General features: G+C 38.3%; 1 protein-coding gene across 1 annotated transcript in view; it reads left to right on the top strand.

The window, feature by feature from the left end:
* tmem232 (transmembrane protein 232) overlaps window positions 1–21789 on the top strand; it is a 168197-nt gene that overhangs the window by 82363 nt on the left and 64045 nt on the right. The window contains exon 11 of the mRNA XM_016994846.2: window positions 13075–13322. Coding sequence (XP_016850335.1) covers window positions 13075–13322 — 248 coding nt within the window. The remainder of the gene's footprint in view (window positions 1–13074; window positions 13323–21789) is intronic.

Here is a 21789-nt window from a genome sequence, read left to right on the forward strand (position 1 = left end):
TCTATCACTTGAACAACAAATGTGTATATTCATGTATATTTAACATTTAAATGCACTTTGAAATGCTTCATCCTATCAAGACTATGTAACTCCTATATTAAGGGGATCCTCTTGGGGAAAGGATGCACCAGAAATCATCCATTCTGAATTGTTTGCATTTTATGTCGGATTCCTGAGCACTTTGGAGATTTTAAAGCAGCAGATCAGTGAAATCCAGCTGAGTGCATGCTGGCACATACCACATTTTTTTCCATGTCAGGAGTAACTTGAGAAATCACAATAAATAAAGAAGACAGTCAGCAGCTCCTAACAAACAAATATGTTGCCCTGAATTAATATTTTAGAAGGCAGTTTTATATACAAGTTTGATTTCGTAAAGAAACCAATTTCCATACTGTTTGCCCAATACTTTTGTGTGTATTTTTGGTATAATATCTATATTATATATGTACTGAATCTATATTACAGGTTGCACTGTATATTCCATATGCAATATGTGTGTGCTTGTGTATGCATATAGATGCACAGCTAGTTATGTCTGTAAGATGAAACACCAAATGAATCCAGACTAAAAATGAAAGTACTTTGGGAAAGAGCATAACTAATGTAGGCAGCAGTTTATCTTTTTATAGTAATCAGGAACATGTTTGATAGTAAATACACATTAGTGCTAGTATTTCAATCTGGAAGTAGATGTTAAAGCAGCTGAAAATAACATTTGCAGGTATCCTTTTCTCCCACTGTCATGTCAAGAGCTCACCTGACACAGAAAACATGATGTGATACTATTAATCGCCCCATACATTTCCCCATTTCTGTTTCAGTTTGTTAGTTGCTCTTTGTAGAACAAGAAGTCACACACCAAGAATCCTAGAGGGTTGGGTGGTATTACCTTTTTTAAGCAGCAGCCCTACCTTTGCTAAAATATTTGAAAGGTAAAATTCCCAAAAGCTTAACCTAATATTAGATACACTTGGAATGTAGTCTTGAATGAGAGGAATGGAACTGAACTGATAAGAAGCTTAACTAAAGCTACAGCAGTGTAACTCCTCTGTACACCTGCCCATATTGGAGTGTATCTTGGCACATTATGCAATCTGGGCAGAGAAACGCCTACAGGCAAATTTGGACAGATTATCACCCACTTGTATATATTTATAAAATGTCAAGTTCATTGTTTCCTCCCCCACTCACTCTTTGTATTTGAAACTGATGCCACAGTATTTATCACATGCTGAAATCTTAAGCTCACTTGTACAGAAGCTCCAGTTAAATCAAAGTGGCTTATTTTCAGAGCTCCCTTGTAACCACTGGCAGCACGAAGAACAAGAATAATGCTAACATGTATGATGTCGTCATCTTTCTTTAAAATTCAGCACAGAAATGTAACATTACCTCTTGATTGCAGCTTGATTTTTTATATATAACTGCAACTTGATCAGAAGCACAGAATGAATAGCAGGAATTCATGAAAGGCAAAAAAAAGCTGAAAACATAACCACTTAACTTCGGGCCTTTCTAAATAATCCATTTATAGTGCAATAAAAGAGCATTTGTGACTCATTTCCTTCAGGGGAGTGCAGACATATCTTTCTCCAAGGAAGTTCTTTTTTTCTAGGAGGCTCATTTTCCCAGCATCCAAAATATGGTATTTGGAAAGGCCCTTGGTGAGCTAAGAGCCCTTTCTGAATGTGATTTATTCTCCTCTAGTATAGGTGTGTTCAGCATATTAATGAGTCCTCCTCTCTCAGCACACTGGAGGACATTTTCCCAAACCTTGTGATGTAAAGAAATATGGTCAGTTCACTTTGGACATCTGCAAATGATTGAAATCAGGCTGTGTATTCTTCCACGTTATGCAGCAAAATTAAGCTGCTTCAAGTAATTAAATTTTGTGGATATTAAACCATGATAATACAGCATTTCAAACTTAATTTGCTTAATGAAACAGAAGGATTCTTTCCTGTCACTAATTTCTTTGATGGCTATTTATTTTTATGATTTATTTGTCTTCTCTCTTGAAGATTATTAAGCAGATATATCAATATCTGCTAAACTGGAAAAGTGACCTCTGTCTTGCACGGGACTCTTCCAATTCTGTATATGAGGAATGGCTGGAGCTATCTATTGAGTTTATCACTGAAGGTTGGCCACTCATCATGAAATATTTTGTATTTTGGCCCATATGAATGCTACATATTTCTTTCAGCCATTCCTTTTCCTTTCCTCCTTCAGGAAAATACCCAGAATATCTGGGGAAGGCAGGCCTTGCAAAATTTACTTTTATGCACTACACAATCCTCAGCTACAAAACCAGTCTAAGTGCCCTTTTAGACAGGGCCCAAAATATGGGCCCTGTTGTACTTTTACCTGAGGCATCCAAATGACACCTCGGGTAAAAGAGGAATAATAAAAGAGGTAAACCCTGCTTTGTCCCGAATTACTTAGATACCCCATTAAACCCGGGACTTCTTGAAAAGTCCAGATCTAATAAGGTGTGGGTCCTGTGGGCACAGATGACTAGGATTGCATCTACAGTCCCAGTAGTCTGTCCCCACAGCCCAATTCGCTTTTTCGGGCTCCATGAGCCCGGAGAAGTGAAAAGAGGACCCACCTCTTTCCCAACCCTCTCCAAAAGCCTTAAAATAAAATAAAACTTAAAATAAGGGGACCCACCCCTTTCCCAACCCTCCCTAAAAGCCTTAAAATAAAAATAACATGCCGGGGGGGGGGGGAGCAATCCCCTCCACCTTCAGGCATGTTGTTTTTACGCACCAGGAGAGCTCATGGCAACACAGTAATTTTTTATTTTTAAAGGCTTTTGGGGTATTTTGGGGGTGGGGGGTGGAATAGTTACCACACTAGAATGGGGACAATCTTTGGGAAAGCCTGCTTCTTTTGGGAGCCCGTGGGGATTTAAATCCGCTTCGGAGCGGGTTTCGATAACCTGCTCCGAAGTGGGTTTCAGTCTAGTCTGAAGGCTCCCTAATGGAGCAGTGTCCCCAAGACCCAAATAAGGATATGACTCTTATGAACCCCAAAATGGTATCTTAAATACATACATTGATATGTCATCCAGAAGTAGCACAAGGCACATGCTGTATTTTACACCTGAGTATCTCCATGATCAAAAATAAATGCAAATAAATCAGAATACAGATAAAAATGAAAAGGATTTTAGGGCTATATACAGGAAATATTAATTTAAGATTATGAGTATCATGGGGACCTTTCTTTGGATTTGTTTCATCTTGCAGATCTGTCTCAAGATTTTTTTTTGATTCACAAAGTCTGGAAAATCAGTCATGTTCCAAAGGCATGCTCCCTCCCTCCCTCCCTCCCTCCCTCCCTCTCTCTCTTTCCTTCTTTCTTTCTTTCTCTCTTTCTCTTTCTTTCTTTCTTTCTTTCTTTCTTTCTTTCTTTCTTTCTTTCTTTCTTTCTTTCTTTCTTTCTTCCTTTCTTCCTTTCTTCCTTTCTTCCTTTCTTCCTTTCTTCCTTCCTTCCTTCCTTCCTTCCTTCCTTCCTTTCTTTCTTTCTTTCTTTCTTTCTTTGTGTCCTGTAATAATTACAAAGATCCCCACATAATAATGCCTTCTTGGGTTGGCTCCAATTTACAGTATGTTTAACCTATCCTTCATCTTAAAGATAGGGCCAGTATCCAAGACAAATGGAAAAACTAGATCACGCCACAAATATAAATATGTTAATCTATATATAGCGTGTATATAAAAGTCAAAGTATGCTTATTTGTTTGTACCAGAAAGGCTCCTGGCTTGATAGATTGGACCAAACTTGGCACATATACACCTCATTCTCCAATTTAAAATAATCGAGGAGTTTGAACTAAAAATCCCATCCCTTTCAGGCCCAGAGCTGAGGAAATGAAAAGAAACAGACCAAATTGGCTGTTGCTAGGTGAAGTGTACAAATTTGTACACATTTGGAATTTGTTGTCATTTCAATCCCATTTTGCATGGAGTGGAACTAAGGATCTTCTCTGGTATTGCCTGAAGGTGATTCCATGGTTTTATATACAAATTTGAATATATTAATTTGACTTTGTTGCCGGAGTTCATATGCTAGATTGATATCTTCTTTAATGTGTTTTCATAATCAAGGAATTACCAGAGGCTGAACTAAGTTCTAAGTGAGGAAAAGACTCTTGGGATAATTAAGGTCAATTTTCATGTAAATTAGCTGGTTTATCTTTTAAAATCAAACAGAGGGAGGGGAGGAGGGGGAAACCCCTACAAATCAGACACTTGCTATTTTGTCCTAATAGACTAATAAATTTACTTGATTAGTGATGGTTCCAGTGAGATTGAGAATACGGATAGCACTCTGTGGGCAATCCTAAAGCACATGCAAGCACATTGAAGAAGAACAATCATATCTAAGTGCTTTTTGCCATCTGCCTCACAAAATATGAAACACTCACAGGTTTTCTTTTCTCTCTCTCTCCCTCTCTCTCTCTCTCTCTCTCTCTCTCTCTCTCTCTCTCTCTCTCTCTCTCTCTCTGAAAAGATTCCTTGCATTTTTTAGAGTGTGAAAATTTGTTGCTGCACCTGACTTTCTGCTCCTTTGTAGATTTTATCTTATATGAAATTGTGATGCTTCTCTGTGAGATCTCTTGACAAGCATTTTAGCTGGGGTGGTGAAATAGTTTCAGGGAAAAACTACAGTGCTCAGCAGCATATAGATTTATTGCAGATAATGTTCCATGATATCATTTTTCATTTTTTTAAAAATTTATCAATCAAATGTATAAGTATACATCCCTTCCCCTTTTTACAATAACTTGGACAGGGAAGTATGCCAATCAAACACACCTTAATAACACTTCTTATCAGTTTTTAACTTTCCTCAATTACAACTTATACTACACCTGCTCTTGGTCCCACCAGCCTCGCAGGTAAGGCTGGTGGGAACGAGGGACAGGGCCTTCTCGATGGTGGCTCCTCGGCTATGGAACACCCTCCCCAGCAACATAAGGCAGATACCAACTCTCCTAGCCTTCAGGAAAGCCTTAAAGACATGGTTGTGCACACAAGCTTTTAATGAATGAGAACATGGACTTGTTCTCATGAACATGACCTGTACGAAGACTTGAGGATTCTGGATGAATGGATTTTAAGCTTGGACATTCTTACAATTTTATATAATGTGATTTTATTTTGTAATGCTATCTGTTTTATATGAACTGTTATTTTGTAGATTGTTTTATATGAATTGTTGTTTTTACATTGTTTTTAGGCATTGAATTTTTGCCTATTTACTGTAAGCCGCTTTGAGTCTCCTCAGAGAGAAAGGCGGGGTAAAAGTGATATAAATAAATAAATATTTATTTATTTATTTACAGTATTTATATTCCGCCCTTCTCACCCCGAAGGGGACTCAGGGCAGATCACAATGTACACATATATGGCAAACATTCAATGCCATATGAACATAGAGACAGAGACAGACACAAAGGCAATTTAACCTTCTCCAGCTTCCTGAGAGTATGCTTGATTCTGGCCACAGGGGGAGCAGCTGCTTCATAATCCACTGTGACGCTGACTTCCTCATTCCAAATGGCAGCTGGACAATTTTTATGGTGTCATAAATTAGTTAAATTAGCCTCTCCACATATAAGTGGTACCTAAATTCCCTACTTGATAGATGCAACTATCTTTCGGGTTGCTTAGGTCAACAACGAGCAGGGGCTATTTTTTATTTTAATGGTCAGGTGCTCACTCCACCTCGAACACATGATCTCTTGATCATAGTGATTTATTGTAGCTAGCTACCAACCAGCCTGCGCCACAGCCCGCACATCTTTTATCTACGTATAAATATTTGTTTCTTTATTATTACTCTTATATTCCCCCCTTACCTTATTTTGTGCAACCTTCACCAGGGACAAATCATCTTGTTTCACAAGTCCAAAATTTCATTGCTTCTGTTGCTGGCTTGTACCCCTTTCCCTCATTAAAGATATACTCAATAAAAATTTCCCATATTTTCCAAAAACCTGTTTGTTTCCATATTCTCTTTTTAATTTAATACCTCAAGTTAATTTGTCATTAATAGCTATGTTCCGAATTTCCCTGTACCATTCTTCTACTTGAATTTCCTTTCTTTCCAGTTTTTTTGCTACTAAGAATTTTGCTGCTGTTAGCAAATTAGACCAATTCCTTCTCCTCTTGTAAAGGCACTGTATTGTTATGTATGAGTAATAATGCTGATTTTGATGTACTCTCCATCTCTATTTTTATTATTGTTCTTGTTTCTTTAAATACCCTTTCTCAATTTTTTTTGTATAATTTTACAGTACCACCACATATGATGATATGAGTCTATTTCCTGACAGCCTCTCCAAAACTGATTTGAATATTTTTTATCTATCTGATTTAATCTAACCAGGGTTAGGTACCATTGCCATACCATTTTGTAATAGTTTTCCTTAATTCTTATGGACATATTTTTTTAGTAATCGCATACTTCATATCCTTGCCCATTCTTGATTATTCACTTTCCCCCATGAATCTACTTCCCACATTTCCCTCAAGTGGTCTTGTTCTTGTTTGTACATTAATAATAGTTTATAGATATTGCTTACTATGCTTTTTAATATTACATTATCTTCTTTAACCTCCCTTTGAGTTAACCCTTCTCAAATGTTGTATGTTCCCTACCCCCATTATATTTTTTCCTTCTATCACTTGACCATTTCTCCAATTGTAAGTATTTATACCACTCTAAATATCTTCCTATTAATTGATCTTTTATCCTTTCCATATTTACCATCTTCAGATCCAAATCTCGTATTTTCATTATACCTCTTCCATTAAATTCTGCTTCAAGTTCTTTTTTAAAAGTTTGCTGGGAAATTTTCTGTCCTCAAAACTGGCATTATAGGTGAAATACCTGGCATTTGTTTTTAAAAAATATTTTCCCCAAATCCCCAAAATATTTTTTAAAAGGGCTATTTAAAGAATCATGCCATTTCTTTTTACCTTTTCCCCTATTATCCCTATAGAAATGTATTCTAATTTCAGTTCTAATTTTTTTATCATCTTCTTCTAACAACTCTTAATCTCTTTTGTTTTGCTAAACTTTGTACTACAGTAGAGTCTCACTTATCCAACACTCGCTTATCCAACATTCTGGATTATCCAACGCAGTTTTCTAGTCAAAGTTTTCAATATATCGTGATATTTTGGTGCTAAATTCGTAAATACAGTAATTACTACATAGCATTACTGCGTATTGAACTACTTTTTCTGCCAAATTTGTTGTCTAACATGATGTTTGGTGCTTAATTTGTAAAATCATAACCTAATTTGATGTTTAATAGGCCTTTCCTTAATGCCTCCTTATTATCCAACACATTCGCTTATCCAACATTCTGCCAGCCCGTTTATGTTGGATAAGTGAGACTCTACTGTATATATCTTATTTGATTAGAATGAAAATATAATTTGAGATTTGGAAGTCCGATATCTCCTTCTTTTTGAGGTTTATACAATATGCTATTATTTATTCTAGCTTTTTGTTTCCATTACAAGTTTAACATACCTTGCCATTTTTTATTTCTTGATCTGAAATTTCTATGGGTAGCATTCCAAATTGAAAATTTAATTTGATAATATCTTCATTTTAACTAATGCTACCAAACCAATATAATTTGAGTTTGGTGTATTCTAATAATTTCATATTAATTTCCTTTCTTAATTTGGTTAAATTATTTATTTCTAAAAAATTTAATTTTTTAGTTATATTTATCCCTAAATATTTAATTGTTTCTTTAGTTTTTGTTTCCCTTCCTGCTTTATTTTATCTCTTCTTCTTGATAGTTAAATATCATCATTTCTGGTTTATTCCAATTGATTTGTAGACCTGTTATTAATCCAAATTCTGTTAGATAGGCCTCAATTTTTCCCCATTGTTTTATTGGGTTTTCCATTGTTAAAAGAGTATAATCTGCAAACAGATGTATTTTATATTTTCCCTTTATTCCTATTCCTTTTATACTACTCTCTTCTCTTATTACATTAGCTAATAATTCCATTACTATTGCCAACAGAATTGGGGAAAAAGGACATTCCTGCCTTGTGCCTTGGATGATTTCAAGATCCTGCTCAGCAGTTGACATTTGGATTTTTCTTAGTGGCTGACCCATGCTTGCTTTGTGTTGCATTCTGCTCTGGTCTTTCCATAAGGAATTGGGAATAGTTCCATCTACTTTCTGTGCACCAAAATGACAATAACGTTTCTCTTATAGTTCATGGTCCATACTTATGACGAGGACCCTTTATCGCCTTGAGTCCCCATATTGGGGAAAAGGTAGGGTGAAAATAAATAAAATAAATAAAGTTTGTGATGCCTCTGCTTTCCCCAACATATGTGCATGTCCTTAATGTGGCCCATATTACAGGAGATAGCCTATCAAACAGTCCTATTAGAGAACTATCTGTAGGATTTTTCTGTTTGAAGGACTATCTTGTTTAAGTATGGAGTAAACCATGAGAGCTGGATGCCTTACAGATTCCCAAACATCTGACTTACAGATGACTCATAGTTAAGAACAGGGGTGAGACAACAGGGAGTGAGATAAATCTACCCCTTGGAAAGGAAATTCATTCATGAAAGAGTTTTCATGGGAAAAGGGGATCTCAACTGAAGCTTTGTCACTAATCCTTGTTTCCAATCCAGTTGTCACAGGGATAGAAAGTGAAGTAAAATCTTCCAAATAGAGGTAAAGACAACAAAACAAACACCACAGGGGTGTTAACCCTTCCCTATGCTGTCTAAAGCTTATGCATACACACAACTCCAGCAAAACACACGCACATATTGCTGGAGTTACACTTAAAATGTTCCTGTTCTGACTCACATACAAATTCAGCTTAAGAAGAAATCTATAGAGCCTTTCTGGCTCATAACCTGGAGACTGCCTATACTTGAAAAGCATATGGAATAGGCACAAAGATCACATGGTCACAATCTCTCCCACTATGTTGTGTTCTTCCACATTTCTGTTAATTACAGCAATTTTAAACACTTATATGCACAAATCGGTATATGCACATCTGTGCCTTTTTATAGCTTTTATGATGTCTTTATTTTGGTTTGGCAATGTGTGAACAGTTACCATAGTCTCAATTGGACAAAGGGAAATAATGTGGAGTATTATATGGCTATTTTGCTAAGAATCACATCATGATAGTAGTATGACTGCTAATCCAGGTGTTACACTCACCTTTCATGTTGTATGTGGGCTTTGATGATTAACTAACTCATATAAAAGTGAGGGGGGCTTTGCGTGGGTGAAGATTGTAATTTTAAGTCAATGTTCTTTTAAAACTGCTCTTAACTCAAGTGTGCTTTAATGTTGACATTTTATTTTAACAATATTACTTTACATTTTATCTATACCTATTTTTAATCTTGCAAGCTCTTTGAGTCAGAATTTTGTGAGATAAACAAGATATACATCAAATAAAATATATTCAGTTAATGTTTTTGTGACAAGAAACTGTGATGGTAGTGTACTCCATCACTAAGCAAACAAAAGAGGTTTTGAAGTTTATTCACATTTTCTTTTCTTTTTTCATTATAAATAATTTTCAATTCAGGAACACAATATGTTCCATCACCTGACCAAATACACATTTTTATTTCTCTAGGTGTATCAGGCATCTGATACATTTGGAGAGGAACAGTCTCCAAAGTTTGAAATTCACTTCTTTTATTTTTATTTGGACTGGGAAATATTACATTGAATGAGTTCTTTTCACTTTTGAAATTTCATTTTTAAAGAAGGGGTGCCACAATAAATTTTATATCTCTTTCCCTTAAGAAGTATATTCTGAAGCATCACTTTAAGGCCTCTTCTACACTGTCATATAATCCGGGGTTTTTTTTTCCCCGTGTCAGGAGCAACTTGAGTTGCTTCTGGAGTGAGAGAATTGGCCGTCTGCAAGGACATTGCCCAGGGGACGCCCGGATGTTTTGATGTTTTTACCATCCTTGTGGGAGGCTTCTCTCATGTCCCCGCATGGAGCTGGAGCTGATAGAGGGAGCTCATCCGCACTCTCCCCAGGTGGGATTCGAACCTGGCAGCTTTCAGGTCAGCAACCCAACCTTCAAGTCACTTAGTCCACTACGCCATCTGGGGGCTCCATAATCCAGGTTATCAAATGGATTATACGAGTCTACACTGCCATATAATCCAGTTCAAAGTAGATAATCTGGATTTTATATGGCAGTGTAGATGGGGCCTAAGAATCTGTTAAGTCTACAACTTCCAATTGTCTTGACTCTGGTGTACTTTTTGAACTTGCATCATTCCCTTTTCCTCTGCCCTCATTTACCAGAAACTCAACTTTCCACTCAGAATATTTGCCATCACCTTTAGGAAGGAGTCCTTTCCACTCCAGATGACCTTCTGTTGTTTCTCAGTGAGGCATCCAAAGGGACATGACTCAATTCATAATTTACGGTTTGAAGTGTCTTGTAGAAGAAATTGAAATTTTTAATTTTATTTTGGACACATGTCTGTTAAGTACTTAGGGGTTTCCTCTCTTGCATTGTTAAAAATATATAAATTATGTTGTAGAGATGAAAAGCTGAACATAGAAGTCCAAGCCAAGAATGAGTTTAGTTTTTAACCACACAGCTCACTTAAGACCTTGAAAAGCTGGTTTTAAAGAGAATATGCAACAGCTATAACTGAGCAGAAGTTGCTGGAGCAAGGATTTAAAATGTTAGGTACTGGAATGAAATGTTATTACAGTTGGCCAATTAAAAAGTGGGTGTCTTCACAGCATATTTGCATAATGACATTAATAAACATGTTACACTGATTCAGCTTTCATCAATACATTTGACATTTTGTTTTTTTTTAAAAAAATAGAGGCAACTCCTATTCCATTGTGTTCTGTTACAAGAACTAATAGGCATATAAAATGAAATCTGACTGATTTCACAATGGGTTTCTTAAAACATCAATATATTTTCCCAGTTGTCACTGATATTTCAGTGCAAAATGGTGAGGATTCAACATCTGATTTACTTTCAGGAAAGAATAATTGTATAATAGGCATAAACAGGTGGCTGATTTTGGCATTACATGATACTTTCAATCTAATAGCATTAATGATTGTAACCAGATTTTGATCAAGAAAAGAAAATGCCTCATTGGCATCTCAGAGACTATCATCCGTCACAATGGAAAAAATAATTAAAATCAACAGATAAAAAACCATAAAACTGCTAAATTTAGTTTAACAGTGTATCAGTGTATCATGTATCTAAAGTCTATTAAATGTTTTATAGCATTAAACTATAGTTCCCAGTATTCCATTGCATTTAGCCATGGCAATTAAATTGGTTTCAAGCTGTATTAATTCTACAGGGCAGATGTTCCCTCCTAGTCATTTCTATTGACCTATGGTGTTGCAATGGTATATCTTCGAACAACACCAGAATTAAAATGTTAAGGAACATATTCAGTCAATGAAATAGGGTTCTTCTCAAAAGAGTGCATTTGTGAGAATGTACATCTGAATATATACATCAAAGAGATACAAAACGATCACTTCCCTGCATGGTTGATAGAATTCCCTATTTTTGTGAACATATTTTTATTTTATTACATTTTTGTTCAATCTTCCCTTGAAGAGGAAGTCCAAAGAATGTACAGGGAGTTGTCCAATTATCTACAGGGTGCCTACTTACATGTCACCAAAAAAGGCAAAAGATAACCCCCTAAATTATAGCAAAGAACACCTCAAATGTTCATAACACATATGAATCCTCTGTTATATATTAGGCGCACATTTATGGACACACAGTCCTGTGGTCAAATGTCATATATATCTGCTCAGCTTGTTTTCCAGCTGCCAACTGTTGATGCGTAACTTGCTTTCCCTTCCAGGGGATTTCTGAAATGGATTCAGGCAGCCCTCGAAATAGAAGATGCCTGCCAATAAAAAACTGTCCTTTCAAGAGAGGACCATTTTCTTTAATGCAGGACTCATGGCCATTGTGTCATCCAAATACCCAAACCAAAGCCTGGATTTGGAGGAGTGGATTGTCTGTTTTAAAATGCATTTAATTTCATTTATTGCCTTTTAATTTTATTTTATCCTAACCCACACAGTACTATTTAGTTTTTTAAAAAATGTATTCGTTTTGCTTTAAATGGGGACCAAAGTGTATGGGTTTTAGCCACCTTGAGTACCCTTGGGGAGAAAGCTGAGGTATAAATAAAATAAAGTAAATAAATACGTCAATTATCCCCAGATAGAAGCATAAAGTTTGGAATGATCAGTTAACTGGACTCAGCCATTCTGATATCCTCCCCTGCACCTTCCCCACATAGTCCTAAATTGCTTCCCTGCTCATTTAATTTGCTACATAATAAGTTCATTTTTACACATGGATCTCCTTCATTTACCATCAATCAGGCAACTCCCAGTTATAACAAATCTGTCGGCACATGCAACTGTGTAAAGGTAAATATCAATGGTAAGGTGCTTGCATAGTTCATTAGTTTGGAAAATACAGAAACAGTAATAATCCCACAGCACTGAGTGGTAGTGCAAAGAACTAGCACAAGTAGTATAACACAAACTGTTATTAAGGTGATATGTAATTAATGCCAAACTTTAAAAGTCAAAGTTACACCTGGGGTTTGAAGGCAAATCTGGCCTAATTGCTTTGAAAATGCCTGTTCAAGGAAGTGACGAATTGTTCTAAATCCCTTAACATTTCTACCAATTTTACAAACAATGAGTGATAGTATTAGCATTTCAATTATTAGCACTTCAAATCAAAAGGGGTCTGTTTTTGTTTCAAAGAAGAGAAATTATACCGAAGTCACCTCATTTTCATTATCTTATATACAACCTTCATTGCAGATTTCCTGACTATAGCAGGATTAGTAAATCAAAGTGAAGTATGAAGCGCAGAAATAAACACAAGAGTGCCTTGTTTATAATTTCTTCCAAAGTGTGATTATATCTCAGATTGGTCCTGTTATTTCTGTGTTCCCAGCAATGTCTTTTCTCTCCCTTTATTCCTTAGGCTGAGTCCAGTGGGCCAAGAAACCCCTTCCTTGCATCCAAATGGAAAGCTTTATCAAGTACCAGAGATGGTCTCATAGCCCAGCACATTGGATGGAGAGTCGCTACTTCCATGTGCCATCATTTCTTGCCACCAATTGGTCCAGATGTCCCTTTGCCAAAGGTGCCTGTCCAGAAGCAACAGTTGATGCCACATCGAGAATCAGAGCCAGTGTTTAAAGAGAAAAAAGCCAAACGCCTGTCTTTAAGGTAGCAATTTCCTCTGCTTGCATATTGCTTATCTCGTCTCATGCAATTTGCCTGAATATTCTTTTAATCCTTCTTGATTCCATCCTTCCTATGTCAGATAAAGCTTTGTAAAAAGTGTTTGGAAAGAAATTAATCTATCTGGATCAGATCTCTGGGACGAAGGAGTCACCTGACTGATTTGCATCAAAGCACCCTTCACTGTTTGTCATTTCATATGGCCGCATCATTACTGAGTTTAAAAGTAAGCCTTACGACAAGGGAAAATCTGTAATAGCAGTGCCGTAAGATGAACTCCCAGAAAAGGCAACTGGCAATCAAAGGGAAATTGATCACTCAGAAGCATATGGTTGTTGTGTGCTTCCAAGTTGTTTCAGTTTATGGCAACCTTAAGGTGTACGTGCCATGTGATTTTCTTGGCAAGATTTTCTCAGAGAGTTTGCCTTTGCTTTCCTCTGAAGCTCAAAGAATGTGACTTGCCCAAGATCACCCAGTGGGTTTCCACGACTGACCTAGGATCCCACCCACCCCGCTCTGTCTCGTAAGTCTTTGATTGAGATCCAGCACAGAATTAGCACCTAATCTCAGATCCAAGTTTCACAATGGTATATAGGTATTGTGAGACTTCACTTCTTGTGGGCTTGGTGCAATGTGTCACCCTCTGTGAATGCATCCAAGATAAGCCTTCAGCAGCATATAGCAGCCAATAGTCTGAGTAAACAAGCCACTTTGACTATATGACTACCTAACTACTAGAAACATACAAGAGAATGGAGAAATCTTGCCACACATCCATTTTCAAAAATGGATAGCCAGTGTTTAACATGTTTACAGCTTCTGAGTGTTTCAAAACTCATGCATTACTTATAGGGGCGGTTCACCCGTAAGGCAAACCAGGCAGTTGCCTGTGGTGCCATTCTCTTGGGAGTGCACTTGAGGAGCTCCCGTGCGCATGCGCCCCCCCCGTGTGCACACACGCACTCCCGCCTCCTCCTCTCCCCAGGGTCACAATCCTCACCTGTGGATCGTGACTCTGGGAGGAGGAGGGGGGTGCGCGTGCATGCATCCCTTGGAGGGATGTATGTGCATGCGCACCCCCACCTCCTCCTCCCCGCAGGGTCGCATCCTGATTCTCACCTGCTGCAGGCAGCAGCTGACCGTTGCCGCTTTGGCGCTTTCTCCCCCTCTCCACACGTGGGTGGGCAGTGCCACCCCACCGGCCACTGCTTTGCTTTCCCTCTCCCTCCCTCCCTCCCTCCCTCCCTCCCTTTCTCTTTCCTTCCTTCCCTATTTATTTCCTTCTTTCTCTTTCTCTCTCCCCCTTTCCCTCTCCTCTTCTGCTTTGCCCAAAGAAATGCACCTCTTTCCCAAGTGCCTCCTGACTTTGCTCTCTGTTGGGAGCGCATGCATCCTTGCCTTGGAGGCGGAGGGAGGGAGGGGGAGGAAAGGGGGAGGAACAGCCCCGAGGAAGAGGCAGAGAAAGAGGAGGAGAAGGAAGGCCAGCCAGCCAGCACTCCAGGTGGACTCTCTCTCCCTCTCGATGCTTGCTTGCTTGCTTGCTTGCTTGCTTGCTTCCTTCCTTCCTTCCTTCCTTCCTTCCTTCCTTCCTTCCTTCCTTCCTTCCTCCCTCCCTCCCTCCCTCCCTCCCTCCCTCCCTTCCTTCCTTCCTTCTTTCTCTGCAGCTCTATCTCTCTTTCTTTCCCCTCACTACCTTTCTGTGATTTCTTTTTTCTCTCTTTCTCACCCTCTCACCGTCTCTTTCTCTCCTTCTCTTCTCCCTCTTTTACCTTTCCCTTTTATCCTTTCTCTCCTTTCTTCTTTCCCCTTGCCTTTGCTTTTCTCTCCTTCCTTCCCTCTCCCCTTCTCTTTATCCTTTTTTTACCTTTTCCGACATCCTTCACTTTCTCTGGTCCCTTCCACACAGCCATAGAGAATCCAGATTATCTGCTTTGAACTGGATTATATGGCAGTTTGGACTCAGATAATCCACTTTAAAGCAGACAGTGTGGATTTTGGGTTGTTGTGAGTTTTCCAGGCTGCCTGGCCATGTTCCAGAAGCATTCTCTCCTGACATTTCCCCTACATCTATGGCAGGCATCCTCAGAGGTTGTGAGGTCTGTTGGAAACTAGGCAAGTGGGGTTTATATATATACTTGTGGAATAATGTCCAGGGTGGGAGAGAGAAATCTTGTCTGTTTGAGGCAAGTATGAATGTTGCCATTGGCCAGCTTGATTAGCATTGAATTGCCTTGCAGCTTCAAAGTCTGGCTGCTTCATTCCTGGGGGAACTCTATTTTGGGAGGTGTTAACTGGCCCTGATTGTTTACGGTCTAGAATTCCCCTGTTTATTGAGTGTTGTTCTTTACTTACTGTCCTGATTTTAGAGTTTTTTTAAAAAAATACTGGTTACCAGATTGTGTTCATTTTCATGGTTTCCTTCTTTCTGTTGAAATTTCCCACATGCTTGTGAATTTTAGTGGCTTCTATGTGTAGTCTGACATGGTCAGGGCCAGCTAACACCTCTCAACAAAGGATTCCTTCAGTCAGGAAGCAGCCAGGCTTTGAAGCTGCAAGGCCATTCAACGCTAATCAAGCTGGCCAATTGCACCATTCAAACTTGCCTCAAACAGACAAGAGTTCTTTCTCCCACCCTGGACATTATTATTCCATAGGGACATAAACCCCACTGGCCTAGTTTCCAACAGACCTCATAACTTCTGAGCATGCCTGCCATAAATGTGGGCAAAATGACAGGAGAGAATGCTTCTGGAACATGGCCAGACAACCCAGATAACTCACAGCAAGCAGTGATTCTGGCCATGAAAGCCTTCAACAACACATTATCCTTCATTCTCTCACCCATTCCTTCTTTCTCTTTTATTCTCATTTCCCTTTATCAGTCTCACCTTCCCCACTCCCACCTTTCCTTCTCTCCTTCTTTCCTTTCTCTCCCCCTTCCTTCCTTTACTTCCTCCCTCGTCTCTGGTTCCTTTTCCTTCCTCCCTTCTCTTTCCTTATTTCTTTTCTTCCTTCCTTGTTTGCCATCCCGTCCTCACCCCACTTCTACCTCTATTCCTTCTCTACTTTCCTTCCTTCCTTTCTTCCTTCCTTTTCCCTGCCATTTCTCCTCTTGACCTGCACAAAATAAGAGAGGTTGGGATTCCAGCAATATATGCTATCTGATCTTTGAATGCAATTTACTTTCATATGGGTAACTGTTTTGCTTAGTGGAGTGGAAATTTCTCCAGTTGCAATGTGTTTTTAAAGGTCTGGAATGGCACTTGGGTCTCTTTCAGCTAGTCAGTTGGCGATTTTTGACCCAATCAGGTGGGCAATTTGGAGATTTGCCCAAGGGAAGGATTTGTCCTTTTGCATTGGTTCTCTAAGTGGTCTTGACCTGTTTGGAGATATTGGCATGGCATGGTAGATTTTTTCTGTGGTCCCTTTGACAGTTTTGCCCCTGAATATTGTGGTTTTATTTCATTTCCCTTTGCATTATTATTATTATTGATGACACAAAGACATAGTATGACACAGCAAATGAGATATATATGCTGGATTTCGCATCACAAAATCACAAGTTGAACACTTCCAAAGTGTTTAGGACTGTGTGATGTATTATTATTATTGTTATTATTATTATTATTATTATTATTACTATTATTATTATTATTTATATCGCTTGTATATTGAACATTTCTGGACAGAACTCAATGCTAGATGGTAAAAGGGGGCCTTAATTCAAAAGTTGAGTCTATCGTATCCTGAAATGCTTGCTGGGACTACAGGTGTTTTGTATTTCAGATTATGGAATACCAGCGCATGCATGCATACACACACACACACACACACACACACACACACACAGAGTAGAGTCTCACCTATCCAACATAAACAGGCCAGCAGAATGTTGGATAAGCAAAAATGTTGGATAATAAGGAGGGATTAAGGAAAAGCCTATTAAATGTCAAATTACATTACGATTTTACAAATTAAGCACCAAAACATCATATTTTACAACAAATTGACAGAAAAAGCAGTTTAATACATGGTAACATTATGTAGTAATGACTGCATTTACGAATTTAGCACCGAAACATTGCAATGTATTGAAAACATTGACTACAAATACATTGACTACTAAAAGGCAGACTGTGTTGGATAATCCTGATTTTAGAGGGTTTTTTTAATACTGGGGGCCAGATTCCCTTTCGGTGGCCTTTTAATTCCTAAGCACCCTCAGGGCTCTTCCACACAGCCATATAACCCAGAATATCAAAGCAGAATAACCCACAATATCTGCTTTGAACTGGGCTATTTGAGTCCACACTGCCCTATATCCCAGTTCAATGTTTGGTGCTAAATTTGCAAATATAGTAATTCCTACATAACATTACCATGTATTTAACTGCTTTTTCTGTTGATTTGTTGTAAAACATGATATTTTGGTGCTTAATTTGTAAAATCATAATGTAATTTGATGTTTAATAGGCTTTTCCTTAATCCCTCCTTATTATCCAACATTTTCGCTAATCCAATGCTTTTATCTTTCAGTGATTGGTTTGGGGGGAGGGCTGCCAAAATTCTGTTTGCTTACACTTGAAAATTACCTAGGGCCAGCCCTGATTACTTACAATAACAATAAAGTAGCTCAGCCTTTTTATTCCCATATTGCAGACGGAAGGCTAAGGCAAAATGATAATGGTTAAGGCCACATCCTCGAAACATGACAGAGGAAAGATCTGAAGCCACAACTTCCTAGTTCAGTCACAGTTTATCTCTGAAATACAAACCCTGTGTGTTCCATTGCATTATAGTCTTTGGCTTATGAAAGAATGGAATGAAAAATAGATGCAGAATTTAGCATCAGACAAAACAGGATGATATAACATGAGGACTTTAAAAAATGCTCTTCCAGCCATAAACATTATTGACAGCCCATGCTTTTTTCCCCAAGAAAAAGTTGATAGACAAACAGTGAAAAATAGGGAAGAGAGGAGAAAGGAGAAGGAGATGAGACGGTTAAATATATAATAATTCCTATCTCCTAGAGTCAGACAGATATAATAATATTGAAATATATGAACGAGGTGAACTTGTGTGCATTTGTGTCTGTACATGCATTCTTGTTCTCTGTCTCCTGCTCTCCAACATAAATGTCTATCTTCTAAAAGACTATTCTTGGGGCCCCATCTACACTGCCATATCAAATCCAGATTATCTCCTTTAAACTGGATTATATTATTCTACACTTTTGTATAATCTAGTGCAAATCAGATAATCTGAATTACATATGTCAGTGTCGATGGGGCCTTGGTGGTGAAACACCACCAGTCCAAGGAGTTTTCCTGTACTGAGTTTTATTGACACTCATGATTTACTTCTGCCTCTCTTACCCCCTTTTAGAAACTATAGTGACTTTTTATATTCTCCCTGCTGTGCCAATAAACTGTGTAGAGCCCCAGAGAAGCCAATAGTATTACAGTTATTTTCAGTACATTAGGATCTGGCCCAGTGGTCTAGCTATCATAAGAACTCCAATAAGGAGTTAATGAAGAAGTAACATATATGTTGAAATTTCCAGCTCTTATGCCTGGGAATATCAAAAAGAATGGAAATTACCTTTCTAAAATAGGAGATGAGATTACTGCATTTCATGGTCTTTGGCTGGCTTCTCTGTGAAATCAAAGACTTATTAACTTCCTAGGCTTTTCTGCCCTCCCTGATGAATTACATTCTAGCCTTAAAAAAATCGTAGATCTTTGCCAGAAATGGAGGTAAAATGATATATCCATGAGGTCAGAGCCGGCCCTAGGTATTTTTCAAGTGTAGGCAGAATTTTGCCCCCCACCCCAAACCAATCACTGAAAAATAAAAGCATTGGATAAATGAAATGGTTGGATAAAAAGGAGGGATTAAGGAAAAAGCCTATTAAACATCAAATTACATTAAGATTTTACAAGTAAAAAGGTAAAGGTTTTCCCTGACGTTAAGTCCAGTCATGTCTGACTCTGGGGGTTGGTGCTCATCTCCATTTCTAAGCTGAAGAGCCGGCGTTGTCCATAGACATCTCCAGGTCATGTGGCCGGCATGACTGGATGGAGCGCTGTTACCTTCCCGCCGGAGCAGTACCTATTGATCTACTGACATTTGCATGTTTTCAAACTGCTAGGTTGGCAGGAGCTGGGGCTAACAGCGGGCGCTCATTCAGCTCCCAGGATTTGAATCTGGGATCTTCTGGTCCGCAAGTTCAGCAACTCAGCGCTTTAACACACTGTGCCACCAGGGGCACCAAGATTTTACAAATTAAGCACCAAAACATCATGTTTTACAACAAATCAACAGAAAAAGCAGTCTCGACTGCGCCCCCATATGTTTTGCGCCCGAAGCGACCGCTTAATTTGCCTCATTGTTGGACCAACTCTGCATGAGGTATTCTTAAACCAAAAATGGGTCTTTACACTTGAATCTATTGTTTTGATTTTGTTTTTGTTTTTTAAAAAAGGTTTCTTAATTCATTTAATTTTGACCATAATTTGGCCTGCACTCACCATTATATCATGTATCTGGAAATCCCCCTTGTTACTGTCATGGCCCAATTCTATGCTTATTCACTGCTAGCTGTACTACCTCAGGTTCTTTGTCATTCTCAGGATGGCTGAAGGAGCAATCCACAACCTGTGGGTCATGTCCTCACACTAGTTGATACCACATCTTCTTACCACTCTAACATCAATGACTTGGATTCTGAAAACTCTTGGCAGAAGGATCTTCATATTAGCCAAGGGGAGATTTCTCTTATTTTCCTTTTCTACACTCCCTTGCAATCTGAAAAGCCTTTCCAGAGGGTCAAAAATCAGGTAGCGGAGATACCTTGAGTGAGTTGCTTTCATCCAATTTTGCCTATTTGTCCCTGAATCCAACAACATCCCATGTGCTCATGTAATGGAGACATCAGAAGATTTCTTCAGTCTGACTTTCTGGAAAGGCTTTCCAAGACAGCAGAGACTGAAGAACAGTAGAAAGAAGGAAGAGATTTGAACTTTTGTCTAGTTATAGGTAAATTACAGCCCTGCTAGCTAGCATCCCAACCTGGGTTCCCCAAATAATTGTCTCCATAGCATTATCTATTATACACAATCTATCATCCAAACATTTGACCTGTACAGACTTTGTTTTGTTTCTGAATTTGTTGAATTGTGTTATTTTGCCAAAACTACTTTATTAGTATCTGAGTGGTACTGTTAATTTCAACCCATCTTCAGGTCTTTCAGATATATTGTAGGAGATATATCTGTGTTGTTGTTAACCACTATCAAGTTAACTTTAACTTATGGTAACCCTATGAATGAGAGACTTCCAAGTCATCTTGTCTTCATCAGCCCTGCTCAGATATTGCAGTTCATGGATTCCTTGATTGACTCTTTCCCACTGTAATGTAGTCTTCATCTTTGCCAATTACCTTCCACCTTACCAAGCATTATTGTCTTTTCTAGTGATTCATGTGCCTTCATATTACATCAAAGTATGACAGTCTCCCTAGAAGCCAAGTGCTTGGGAGTTGAGGCCTGCTTTGTTCTAGGACCCATTTGTCTTTTTATCAGTCCACGGTGCCTGTAGAACTCTCCTCCAGCAACATATTGCAAATGAGTTGTTTTTCTCTCTGCCAGAAATGTGCCAGTTGATTCAGTAAGACTTGATTTAATTCAGAGGGAATAGGAGTGGGTTGCAGTGTGGCTCCTATATGCCACTCGTGGTAGGAAAAACATGTCTAGACTGAGAGGTGGACAAAGTAATAATTGGCTTCTGCACTTTTCACCCATGGCAGATGGCTACTGAAGCCTTGCCCAGTATAGGCAGCATGAGTGACATGAACTGTGTATTATTCTCAAGCAAAGTAAACACATTGAGCCCTCAGTGATGTTCATTTTGACAGAATGCCTTAGAGTCCTGGCATCTAAATATAGTAAGGAATGGAAAGAAAATGAGAACTGTAGCTAGCTTACCAAAACCAAACTGAGGAACTGAGAAGTTTATTTGTTCTAAAAAGTTATTTTAACTTTTTTAACATTGTGAAGAAGATTGGTACAGTAGAGTCTCACTTATCCAACACTCACTTATCCAACATTCTGGATTATCCAATGCATTTTTGTAGTCAATGTTTTCAATATATCGTGATATTTTGGTGCTAAATTCATAAATACAGTAATTACTACATAGCATTACTGCATATTGAACTACTTTTTCTGCCAAATTTGTTGTCTAACATGATGTTTTGGTGCTTCATTTGTAAAATCATAACCTAATTTGATGTTTAATAGGCTTTTCCTTAATCCCTCCTTATTATCCAACATATTTGCTTATCCAACATTCTGCCGGCCCGTTTATGTTGGATAAGTGAGACTCTACTGTACTTCAACTCACTTGGCCTATGAGAGAAATGAAGAATTGAATTTTTTTTTCGTATCAG

The sequence above is a fragment of the Anolis carolinensis genome, chromosome 2, assembly GCF_035594765.1.
Source record: "Anolis carolinensis isolate JA03-04 chromosome 2, rAnoCar3.1.pri, whole genome shotgun sequence".
In the NCBI taxonomy this organism is placed as follows: domain Eukaryota; kingdom Metazoa; phylum Chordata; class Lepidosauria; order Squamata; family Dactyloidae; genus Anolis; species Anolis carolinensis.